At 47.2% G+C, this 12,117-nt stretch overlaps 2 protein-coding genes across 2 annotated transcripts; one reads left to right on the forward strand and one right to left on the reverse strand.

Moving 5' to 3' along the window:
• Nucleotides 1–345: 345 nt before the first annotated feature.
• Nucleotides 346–6,220, forward strand: stk36 (serine/threonine kinase 36 (fused homolog, Drosophila)). The gene is made up of 20 exons (XM_011611661.2): nt 346–479; nt 709–794; nt 1,145–1,285; nt 1,398–1,475; nt 1,554–1,684; nt 1,758–2,007; nt 2,082–2,175; nt 2,276–2,624; nt 2,699–2,804; nt 2,875–3,003; nt 3,076–3,246; nt 3,322–3,413; nt 3,492–3,555; nt 3,667–3,777; nt 3,852–3,926; nt 4,010–4,121; nt 4,198–4,324; nt 4,422–4,602; nt 4,774–5,679; nt 5,977–6,220. The coding sequence occupies exons 2-20, from the start codon at nt 711–713 to the stop codon at nt 6,094–6,096; spliced, it is 3,321 nt and encodes a 1,106-aa protein (XP_011609963.2). The 5' UTR covers nt 346–479; nt 709–710; the 3' UTR covers nt 6,097–6,220.
• A 561-nt stretch (nt 6,221–6,781) lies between these two features.
• atf5a (activating transcription factor 5a) lies at nt 6,782–11,174 on the reverse strand. The gene is made up of 4 exons (XM_003971138.2): nt 10,953–11,174; nt 9,964–10,212; nt 8,497–9,673; nt 6,782–8,421 (listed from the first exon to the last, which is right to left on the reverse strand). The coding sequence occupies exons 2-4, from the start codon at nt 10,103–10,105 to the stop codon at nt 8,235–8,237; spliced, it is 1,506 nt and encodes a 501-aa protein (XP_003971187.1). The 5' UTR covers nt 10,106–10,212; nt 10,953–11,174; the 3' UTR covers nt 6,782–8,234.
• Between the last annotated feature and the right edge of the window lie 943 nt (nt 11,175–12,117).

Raw genomic sequence — 12,117 nt, forward strand, 5'->3', positions numbered from 1 at the left:
ATGCGGGGTAAAAAAAAAAAAAAAAGAATATGGGAAGTATATATTTTCATGAACTAGTCAGCGGTTGCTACGAACGCAAGATTGGTTTCTATGCTAAGGACCTCTCTTTTTTGTTGTCCCAAATAAAGCCAGTCTCGCCGTTAGCGTTACGCGTCTTTGCAAACGTCAAAATGTAATATTCCCAAAGATTCACGTTGTAAATACAAGATATACATCATGATTATCCAAAATAAGTGAAAGCGAGATCAGATTCGATGCGTTTTTATTGTGTTTGTGATACGGCATTTCAGAAATGGCTTCGAAAGCTTTGTTGTTATGGTTACCAAACGAAGACGCGAGACAACAGTAAAGCCATCGAGCGTCGGTGAAAGACATGCTGATTGAGGGGGCAGAATATGTACTATGATTCCGATTAGAGAATCAAGGCACTTGGAGAGAGCAAACTGAATCATTACCAACGATTCCAAGCGGATTTCAAGGTTTATATTCACAATACAGTTTGGGCAACAGGCTACGACGAGGGCAGTAGTAATAGTAGATTGCGTTATGATCACAGGCGGTGTTTTTAGCTACAGTGCATCAGTAGATCTACTAACGCTTAAATTAAAGAAAAGAGCTCCTGGGGGTGGGGGGTGGGGGGTGCAAAACTTGTTCTATTTTATGTCCATTTTCCGCCAGTTGACGCCAGTTTCCTGTATTTTGACACAGGCATGAATACATATCACGTTCTGGAGCTGGTGGGAGAAGGCTCCTACGGTCGAGTGTTCAAAGGGAGGAAAATGTATTCAGGCCAAGTATGTAAGAAATTGGATAAATCACACACTTTGGTCTGTTGTAAAAGAAACACCGACTTAATTTGAATGAAGTTATGTAATTTCTATATTGCTCATCTAGTTACGTTTTCCTACCCTTAAGAACGTTTTTGTAATCAAATTACTTTTAAGTATTACAAGTTTATGATGTAAATTGTGTTTCCCTTCCTTCTTTCTGCAATGTAACTAATATAAAGTGTTGTACAATGTGATAATGTAATATGTGCAGAAACTGACATATAAATTAGCAAGAATTAAGTGGGAAAAAAACCCACATCTCCTAATAATGGACAAATGTATTCATTATGTTATTAATCTATGTGTGTCCTTAGGTAGTAGCTCTGAAGTTCATAAATAAAGTGGGTCGGTCAGAAAAGGAGCTGCAGAATCTTAAAAGGGAGATTGAGATTATGAGAGGTCTTCAGCATCCCAATATCATCAAGCTCTTTGACAGCTTTGAAACCAAAACTGAGGTAAGTTGATCAAAGGAATCTGTTAGTCCACAAAATGCTGCCATAGAAATGGTTATTCTGTTTCCATCCAACTAAAATGTCGTGACAGCAGTCCCTGGTGTGTTTATGACAGATTGTGATTGTAACCGAGTATGCGGAGGGCCAGTTGTATCAGGTCCTGGAGGATGATGGAAAATTACCAGAGACGCAGGTACAAAGTGCTTTTACCACAAAACCCAACATTGGTTCTACTGTGACTCTGCATTTCACTCATTCTCCTCCTTTAAAGGTCCGTGAGATTGCCTGCCAGCTGGCCTCAGCTCTGTATTATTTGCACTCTCACCGCATCCTCCATCGGGACATGAAACCACAAAATGTGCTCTTAATGAAAGATGGGACGGTGAAGCTGTGTGACTTTGGGTACGTAGATGCTGTTTTAGCTTCACAAGCTCCAGATGTGTAGAATCAGCTCCATCATGTTATCTTGCTGTAGGTTTGCAAGGGCCATGAGTTTCTCCACCTTTGTGCTGACCTCGATCAAGGGGACCCCACTGTACATGTGTCCTGAGCTGATCCAGGAGAAGCCATATGACCATACTGCTGATCTTTGGTCTCTGGGCTGCATTCTTTATGAGCTCCACACGGGGGCGCCTCCGTTCTACACACAGTCCATCTTCCAGCTGCTGAACCACATCGTGGCAGACCCCGTCCCTTGGCCTGACACTATGAGCGACGACTGTCTGGTGACGCACAGCTGCTGAGTATTTAGGAAACAAACCTAGGCATTCTTGATAATAAAGCACAGTTCTCCTTCCAGAGTTTCCTGAAAGGTCTCTTAAGAAAAGACCCTCAGAAGCGGTTGTCGTGGTCAGACCTCCTGCGCCATCCCTTTGTTGCCGATGGTATTTTAGGTCTGCAGCTCTTATTCTAAAAGATCTTCCCAGTGTGATTTGAGACGAATCAGTTGACTCCTCCGAACTGTCGTAACGCAGCCTTATTGCTTCTGACCAGTGATTCCAGCAGACCCAAGCGTGCCCCGGCCTCTGACGGAGGTGCCCAGCCCTGACGCGTTGGCCTTGAAACATCTGCAAGCAGCGACCAAGTCGGCGCTGACCCCCGGAGAGAGCGCGCTGCTGCGAAAATACCGGGAGGAGGAGCAGAGAAGAGACAGGGAGAAAGCAGCTGCAGGCGGGGGTGCGAAAGCGAAGAAGGACGGCGTCGAAAATGGCAGAGACCCTCCTGCGGCGACAGCGGGAGCCACGCGTTCCGTGGCCCCGTCTACTGACGTCTCCGTGGTCTCGAATCCAGCCAGTGAACGCCTCACGTCAAAAAGCCACGCCTTCGTGAGGGTAAAACCAAGGTCTGTTTTGGACGTTTTATGGTCGATGTCTCAGCGTCCTGGTGGGTGTAAACACAACTGTGGACACTCCGCAGGGGTCAGATCAGCAGAGACTACGAGCGGGAATTTCCTAGCACGAAGGCCGGATCTCAAAGGGCGCTCAACCGCAGCAGTGACAGCAGGACTTCAAAGCTCGTTCAGGTTCTTTTCTGCTTTATATCCTCTCTCAGAAAACAATGTTTGCAAATCTCACAGCGCGCTGTCCTTTCAGGGTGTTGACAGGGACTACTGGGAGGGACTGGCCCAAGCATCGAATCCATCCAGGCAATCCAGGGAGCAATTAAACCCCACCACCATCACGCCTCAAATTAAAGCCAAATTCCTGGCATTTGAAGCTCAGGTAATGATGGCAGACATGAAGGAGGGCATAAGATATCATAATTTACCAGGTAATTCTCTTTTATTTGCCCAGCTGACTGGCGGCATGGTTGTAGAATGTATTCACCTCCCACTCAGGGTCTTACGCAACCTGATTCTGGCCTCTGACCCCGAGAAGATGCAACAGATTGGCGGGACACTTGGGTTGCCCCAAACCCTCCTTGGCCTCCTCCGCGAGTCTGTTGAGAACTCGAGCTTCATTCAGGTCGCTTCTCGGGAATTGGAGCAGTATTTTTGGACGATATTTATTCCTGAAGCTGACTTTGCTTTCCCTGCCCAGCAATCCCAGAGCATTCCCATACTGGGAGAAATGATCGTCGTTCTCAGAATCTACTGGGAGAAACACCAGAGCTGGGTGGACAAGGAGCAGAGGTTTCTTTACTGTTTAGTTATTCTGGGCTGGTCGGGTACTGATGCTTTCACTTTAAGTATTTGATCTCTTTTTCTTAGACTGGAGGAGTTCACAAAGCCTTTCTCAGCCATCCTCATTCAAACAAACTTGCTTCCTTTGGCCGTAAGTTCTTACTGAATATGTTCTGTTTATGCGTTTAGAGCACTTGAAACTGTTTATAAGAGGAAACTGATGCTGTGAACGTGATGCCGGGTTGTGTAACCTCTCCTTTAGCCTTTGGCTGCGTCCATCTTGGTTCTCTTCATCAGACACGATGTTGAGGTCCACGTTGACGTGGACAACCTGACCCCCCCGCTGAAATCTCTGCTGTCGGACTCATATCAGGTAGCGATCCCGCCCACTGCTGGTTGGCTGTCGGTAACTATGGCAGTAATATCTCGTCTCTGTTGCCACGACAGCCTCACATCTCTCTCCTGTCTGGATGGGGGCTCTGCGATGGGCTCCTTCTTTTACTCCACCACACACTCAGCAAGGTCAGCCAGTCACTTTGCAGTGCTTTCAGATAGTTTACAGGTGGATGCAGGAATTGGAATTGTCTTCATCTGTCATTCGACAGCGGAAAATTCACTCCAGACATTCGTGTTTGGACCCAGCTATATTAAAGGATCTTTGGAAAAGAATTGGAGATTCCCTGGCAGCACCACATCCTGAGTTCTGCTCAGCAAACGGTGAATAAATAGGTCCCAGAATGCTCAAAAAGCCCATTTACTTGAGCATTTTAACTTAAATTTGCTCTTCCACCAGGCCTGCATGCCTTTCTTTCCACTGCTCTGTCCCTCTACCTGGAAGATCCAGCTTCCTGCCTTCCTGTCCTCTCTGATCACGGCTCCAACTGCGTGTTCACTCTTAGCCGCCTGCTGGGCACAGACTGGTTGGTTTTTTTACGTCTCTCGTGTTCTCTTCCAACATTTCATTTCTGCCACAGACCCCCAAGCTGACCCACAAAAACCCCTTTTCCATCCCGACAGTGTCGGCCTGTTCGCTGCAGGCAGCCCCGACGGCCTGGAGGTGCTCGTTAGCCACAGCAGCGTGTCCGTGCTGAGCTGTTACTTGCTGTGCTTCCCGTTTTCCATGGATCTGCCTCCCCACACCACGGCCACGATTCTCCAGCTGTATGACAGCTGTAATGTGGTTGGAAGCCTCCTGCAGGTGAGACGCTCACAGACGGAATTGCTGATGTGACGCAGCACAACTCTTGCATCACGCCGGCATCAGGAGAACACGACCGTGTTCATCGTCTTGTTTGTTGGCTGATCTGTTGATGACTTGCTAGTATTTTATTTATTTATTTGTTTTTTTTTTTGGGTGGGGGGGGGGCAGGTAATTCAAACGTTCCCTCCTGCCCATCTGGAGGAACCCATCTCGCTGCTGAACCGCTTGCTCCTGTGCGATCCAGGCCGTTCTTTCCCCCGCCTCGGGAGCGAAGCCTGTGGGTTTTTTGCGGCGCCTGCTAACAGCCAGACATCCGTCCCCGAACACCAGCCTCCACGCGCCAGGACTGCCAGCTCTCTGCTCTCCGCCACGCTGCAGCCGGTTGAGCTGTGGGACTCTGCCGTGGAGCTCCTGACTCTCTTGTCGCTGGTCGCCCAGTCTTCCCAGTTTGAGCTTCGCCTGGAGGCCCCGGTGCTGCACCAGGCGCTGGCTCACACTAACTGCCGGATCAGGGCTGGTGTGTGCAGACTGTTGGGGAAGTTCCACCCATTGAGGCATCTTCCATCTAATGTCCTGCGACCTGACATCTTTAGGAGCGTGCTCGACGTTCTCCATGATTCCTGCGTGCATGTCCGGAGGTCGTCGTGCGTGGCGGTCGGCCGCTGGCTGAGGTGTATTTCAGCGCTTAAACTATCTGGCGGTGAGGGCGGCGAGGCTTCAGGTGGGGGCAGAGAGAAAGGGCGCCGCAAGCACCAATGGACATGTAGCGAGACACCAGGGGATTCGGTCACGTTCCATTTAGACGATGCGGAGAGGCTGGAGTGGCGAGAGGAGGTCGGGAGGACGGCGGCCCTGCTCGCACCACTGACCGCCAACGGCGACGCCCTTACACGGCGCCACTGTTGCGCGGCCCTGGGAGATCTGGCGTGCGTCGACGGCGCCCTGTCGTCACTGTGTGACGAGCGCTTGGTCAGTGGACTTCTGCAAGCTGCGTGCACGGACGCCGACAGCGCAGTGAGACAGGCTGCTATAGCAACGCTGTGTGTGTACAGCAGGGACAGCGCGGTCCATCAGGTGGGTGACGCCCTACACACTTATTTTTTTTTTTTTTTTCAAATGACAGATTCACAAATATGACACTTTCTCATGTTTGACTAAAATATTAAGGCCTCACGCATCCCTGCAGCTACAACCTGGAGCAAAAAAGAACACTCCAAAAGCCCAAAAGACACTTTGGCTCTAGTCTCATTTCCAAAAATCCTAATGAGTCGTCCATCTTTGTTAAGGGTGGATTTTTCTAATCGAATTATTCCAAGACTTATTTGCTAAGTGTTAACCTGCAGCATGACAGGCATTTTGCTTTATTTGAAGGTCTTAATATCTCTGGATGGCAGGAGGCAACTTCAGGAGGCGGTCCAAGAGGCTTCTCCACAGTGTGACTATCATCAGCTCATCGAAGGGCTGGGGGGGGGCCCAGGTGACCTGGACTGACCTCAGAACAGACACAGTCCTGTCTGATGTCCCCAGTGAGGAAGGAAAACACACAAGAGATTCTTCATCTTTGCTTGTATTGTTGTTTTGTACATGAATGCAATTAAAACGAATTTATGAAGTGTCTCAGTTACACTGTTTTTTTTTTTTAAATGTTTGTTTTATTTTTGGGTTAGGGTTCTATTTTTGTTAAGATATAAGGGGGGGGGGGGGGGCGGGGACGGGTTTGGAGGTAGGACATTGATTTCAAGTTTTTTTTTCCTTTCAGAAATGCGGAAGAAACAAAAATTAACAGTTGTAATTTAAACTGCGCGTTTTTCCATCACGCGCATTTATTGTGACGTTAAACGAGGGTGTCGTATTTTAAAAGAAGAACCTGCGTGGCAGTTTTATTTCTTTCATAGTGAGTCGCTAAATTGTCCGGCAACGGAAAAGGATTTCAGAGAACTGGGCGCTGAATTGTTCTAATTTCTTTCTTATTTATAGAAATGATTGTCAATTGGAGAAGAGGATCGATAGTAATAATCGGGACCGATATCGGCGTCCCCCAGGGCCCCGCAGGCTTCTGGACCTTGTACATTTACACTTTTTCCACCCAAAAAGTGTGTTTTTAATCGTTACGTTTATGTTGTGACGGAATAAAAATACTTCCTGATTCCAGTCGGAGAAGAAAATCACAACGGTCTAACTGAGTAATGAAACATTTTATTTATTTTTTCCTCAGGAAGCGGTTAAATTTACACTAAAAGGAAAAAAAAGATTGATGTCGCAAAGTCTTTTCATTGAATTTATCACACTTTTTTTTTGGTTTTAATAGTTTGAGTTGAGAGAACACAAGCGATTAAACAATAGGACTTGATTTAAAAAACACACAACCACGCAAACTAAATTTGAAATAAACGTTGCGCACATCTACAATTGTGCTGATTTTTCTCGTAACAAATCGACTGGAAAATATTTTAGACCGTTTTATTTTTACACCAGCACATTGAAAACATTTTTAAACAAAAATGTGATAATTTGATGATTTTTAAAAAAGTGTTTCTAAAGAGATAAAAGGGGTTTTACTTCCCGAAACCACAAAATTAGTGCAGATCAGCCAGAGGCCTTAAAATTATTGCATTAATAAGAAGGAAGAACCCAAAGTTTTCTATTTCAAGAGATATCATAAAACACACTGGGGGAGGCTGCTTAAACTCCACTAAAGCTACCAGATTCGTACAATAGCCTAAGGAAATTCTCTTTAGATGGGGGGAAATGTGTGCCATTATTATTGCAAAAATATTGAAACGTGGAAATTTCATTTTTATCCCCAGTCAGAAATCAGGCAGTGGGAGGAGTGGCTGGAAAATCGTGTGTCCTGAGCTGAAAAACAGTTTAAATATGCAAAATAAAAACAACCCAATGTCAAATTTCACCCCCAAATCAGTGCAAAAGGTTACCTGGTCCTCTATCCCATCGTGCAGTTTCAAATTTTGACATTATTGCTCTGGTGAAGAAAAAAAAAACAGCTACTGCATCAAAGTAAAACATGTATCAGGAAAATACAATAAAAGACAAATGCAGAAGTTAGAAGTTACATCTGCATTAAATAATCTAAAACTGAACAAATGGAATGATAAAACTGTCCACACCTCAGACAGGTAACAACATTGCAAAAGTCAGCTCGAAGCAGGAGTTTAAAATGTTAAAATAGGAATAAACTTCATTCACAGATCAAGAGACACTGCCCATTATCATAGAAAAGTATTTGGTTTGAAGGATGAATGAAACGTTGACATCATTTTTGATTTCTTCTTTACGGAAGGATGGAAGTGACGCACAACAAATCGGAAAACAGACGCTCTATTGCTGACATCAGGTCTGATGTAAGGCGATCAGAACTTCTTTTTTTTTTATTTTAGAAAACCTGCATAAGTATTTACACCACTCCTTCAGCTAAGTGTGATTTATTAGGCTGATTGTCATTTAAAGCATCGCGACGGCACAGTGCAAGTGATCAGAGCGTGACAGCAATGGAAGTATCAGCATAGGTTCAAAGAAAAGAAGAAATCGCCTCAGTAAAGCATGCACTTAGATCGCCCACTAAAATACAAACGTTTTCCCTGTAACGAACTGCGCTGGCAGCGGGTTTGGTGTTAGGCTGTGCCATCCTGCTTCTGCCTTTGGCTACGGGCCTTGTAAACCTCAATCAGCAGGTCTTTGACGTACTGGATTTCACGTTCCACCGACTCTGCCTTGTCCCGCAGCTCCCGGTTCCTCCCTTCCAGGCAGTGCAGTTGTTCCTCCAGAGAGTCGAGCTCTGCCCTTTTCCTCTGGCGATACCTGAGTCACCATGAATGAATACACAAATCACATTTGGACCAAAGAGACGCCTGAGAACCAGCCACTCGGACGTACCTGTGAGCGGCCGTTTTGTTCTGGTCTCTCTTCTTCTGTTTGCGCTCGCCGCCTTCGCCCGGACTGGCGTCCACTTCGTATTTGCAGGCGCAGTGCTCGTCCTTCAGCCTGCACGACTGCCTGTGCCCTGAAGACTCCACGTCCAGACCCTCCCCTGCCACTAGAAGACACTCTTGGGTCTGATCCTCCAAGAAGTCGCAGTGCAAATCGGGCTGCCCCACCTGCAGACTCTCGGACTTCACCTGCTCGCTGCTAAAGAAGCTGTGGTAGGCCTCAGACTGTGCTGCCCCTGGAAGGTAACAACCTTCCCCGCTCTCGGATTTCCAAGAGATGCTAGCTTTTGTCACCTCCACGCTCGCCTTGACGTTATTGAGCAACTGGTTTCCAGTGCTCCCACCGACCTCCCTCATGCTGTACATCAGCAGATCCTCCTTCTTATGGGACACATCGAGCGATCCTCCAAAGCCAAACCCACCACCAGAAGCCTTCGCAGCACCAACGATGTCCTGACTGAAGCAGCAGGTCTTCTCCTTTGGTAGAACGCCGCATCTCCTGACCTCGACTGCGCTGCCCAGGCAGTAGCTTTTCCCTGCCAGCTGCTCTTCATCTACACAGCCATAGTTCCCAGTGAGGGACACCGCTGGACTACCTGAGTTACTGCTTTTGGGATTCAGCAAAGTGTTGTCATAGCCTTCACAAAACCTGCCGCCGTCAGGGACTCTCTTCCTGCCACTCCCACTAGGGCGACTGCAGCTGTACGGGGCGTGCCTTGGAATTTTGGATCGCCCGATTGGCCCACCGCAGATGTTCAGGATGTCCAGTTCTCCCGTTGCCAGGGTAACAAGAAGTGGGCTGGATTCCGTTTGGTTGGACGTTGAGTATGAAGCGTAGGGTAGCTGGCCGAAGGACTGAGGTCCTGCCGGCAGTGGACCCCTGTCGCATTTCCCTTGCCGCTGCCCTTTCTCTGGCAGTGGCTCGGACAGAAAGTAGTCCTCTAGTTGGGCGAGTTCTTCTTGCAGCAGAGAGGTCATGACCTCCAAGTCAGAGGGCACCTGGATATCATTGTGAAGGGGTGAAGGGGGAAGGGAGGCACTGGTGGAGGAGGGAGGGGAAGGAGGGTTTGGGAGGTACGAGGAGAAATCCACTTCTTCCGTCATCCAGTCAGTAAGAACATCACCTGTCGAGACGAAACGGTAAACGCGACCTTTAGGCACAGCTAAACGATAACGCTCACGCAAACAATAAACGTAGCAGCCATTCGACAACGTCGTCGTTTCCCGAAGACGGACGTTGGTCGGCGATGGAGACTGCGAGAGCAAGGCTGCCGGCGTTCGATTATCGACGTATTCGACGTAGCTAGGTTAATACTTAACTGTTCGCGAGGGACGAATGTGCTGCAGTGCCGAGCCCACCTGAAATGGGGGAAAAATATTTAAAAAAAAAAAAAACGCACTTGCTGCAACTCACCAATTAAGTGCTGACTCTCCTCTGACACCTCCCCCCTGCACCCCTGTGATTGGCTCTGGTTAGCCTGTGGGTGAGAGAGAGCGAGGAGGTCTGCCGGGCAGACATGATGAGTCCTCCAAACAGGAGGCGATGTTGCCATCATTTGGTCTGTTGGTGCTTTGATTCAGTCCAAGTCCAAACATATGCTGGGAGCAAGCCGGGTCTGACAGATGGGCCACAGAGAGCAGGGCTGGGTGAACATAATGAAACCTGGAGGGCAGACAGAAGAAGGGATCAGAAGCATGCTGCGAAAAAGCAACTTGAGGTGACGGCATCGGAAATATCACTCGTGCCGCCTGCAGTGAGTTTCTCGACGTGGTCTGTTGACAAAAATGTTGTGGTGAAGGAATCCTTTAAAAAAAAAAAAGGAAATTCACTCAATGTCTGCAAAACACAAGGTTATATTCAGAGTTGTTCAATAATTCCCAGCTGAGGCAGCTTTTGATGGAACTAGGAAGAGCTTGTGTCCTTCGGGCTTTGGTCTCCCTCCGAGCAAACTGCACCTGGTGTCTTCAAAACACACGAGAACAAGAGATGCTGTCAGGTGGTTGTCAAGATCACCGGAGGATCTTCAGAGAGAATCGGACTGCTAGATCGCATCAGGGGAGATCAGCTGATTACAATCACATTACAGTGTTCCTCTGTTTGATCACCTGAGCAGCTTCAGGGATGCTAATGCAGTGTGTGTTTGAATGAAAAGCAATAATTGTGTTTAAAGTTTTTAAAAAAAAATGTCACAGAGCAGCTAGAATGTACACGTGAAAACAGCTAGAAATCATATTATTATTGTTATAACAAATGTAAAAATCTCAAAAATGAGTAAATGTTGAGATAATATAAGAGAAGACTGGTTTAAATCAGCACAGAAGACACCTGACAAAATAACCACTCAACATACATGAACAACAACAGTCGAGTCTGTACAGTAGTGAGCGCAGAGTGTCACTTACTCCATTATTGCAGAGAAATTGTAGAGCACTTGGGGTGCGTTGCTAAAGCAAAGCACGATTCTTTTTCGGGTCCAGTAACGTGACGGATTTAAAGAGCCATAATTGAGCTCGGAATGTCCGGGACTGCACGAAGAGAACGAGTTGTTGCTTTGTTGTGGTCGACCTGTATACTGGGGTGCTGCTTACTTGCGAGGAAGCGTCAGTCCATTCACACCTAGCAACCAATTGCGTCACCAAGCCTGCTGAGTGTGGATCCCTCCGCCCGCCCCCCCCCCCCCCCCCCCCCCCCCCCCTCCGCCTCTCAGCGAAGGACGTCCCACACACTGCCTGCTGGGCCGAGCCATTTATGAGGAAAAATTACTTTAAAAGTGCTCTTATTTAATGGTGTGGGTTGTGAGACGTTAATACTGAATTGTAATTTCCATTTTATTCATTGGAGTAAACGTTCCTCGTTTGGGGCACGACGTAAAAACCATTAAAAAAAAAGAAAAGCTCAAAAAGATGGCACTTGCTAATTGTTGCTAATCTTTACGCATCGATGTTATAACTGCAGTTAAAGGGAGGAAAAGCCAGGTTGTGTTTGGACTAATAAAAGCAAGTAATGCAGCTTAAAAGTCAACACCTTGTTGTTCCTAAAGACGATGAAAATGGAATAAAACGCTCGAATTACGCTGTCACGCCTCTGAAATGTATAGCAGCGGGCCTGCAGACGTGAACCTTTACCTTAACGTATAGCATATTGCTGTTACGTAGCGGGAACTATTTGATTAATTGCTCACTTTGTTGTTTTGGAGAGTCTGTTGCATCTCCGTTGCATCAGTAGTCCGCGCTCGCCCTGATTGGCTGCCTGCGCTCAGGCTGCGCCTCCGCCATTGGTTGGAATTGGCCACATGTGAAATGTGATTGGTCGACAGTAGGCAGGGCAAATCAGCCTGCTCTTCTCCTCCTGCAGTGCAGCGAGAGCACATGTTCAAGTAAACAAACCGGGCGTGGATAACGGTGCTGGCAATTTAAAAACATCCACGGGAAAGCTCCGCTCGCCAACTGGAAATAAAAGCTTCAGAGACTGTAGCAGTTGGAGTTTTTTTGTTTTTAATCTGGTCGATACAACGGGTCTAAAACGTTCTGTCAACATATATAGAGCTAAGACAGTCTAAGTCAGATA

This window comes from Takifugu rubripes, chromosome 15 (assembly GCF_901000725.2).
Source record: "Takifugu rubripes chromosome 15, fTakRub1.2, whole genome shotgun sequence".
NCBI lineage: Eukaryota > Metazoa > Chordata > Actinopteri > Tetraodontiformes > Tetraodontidae > Takifugu > Takifugu rubripes.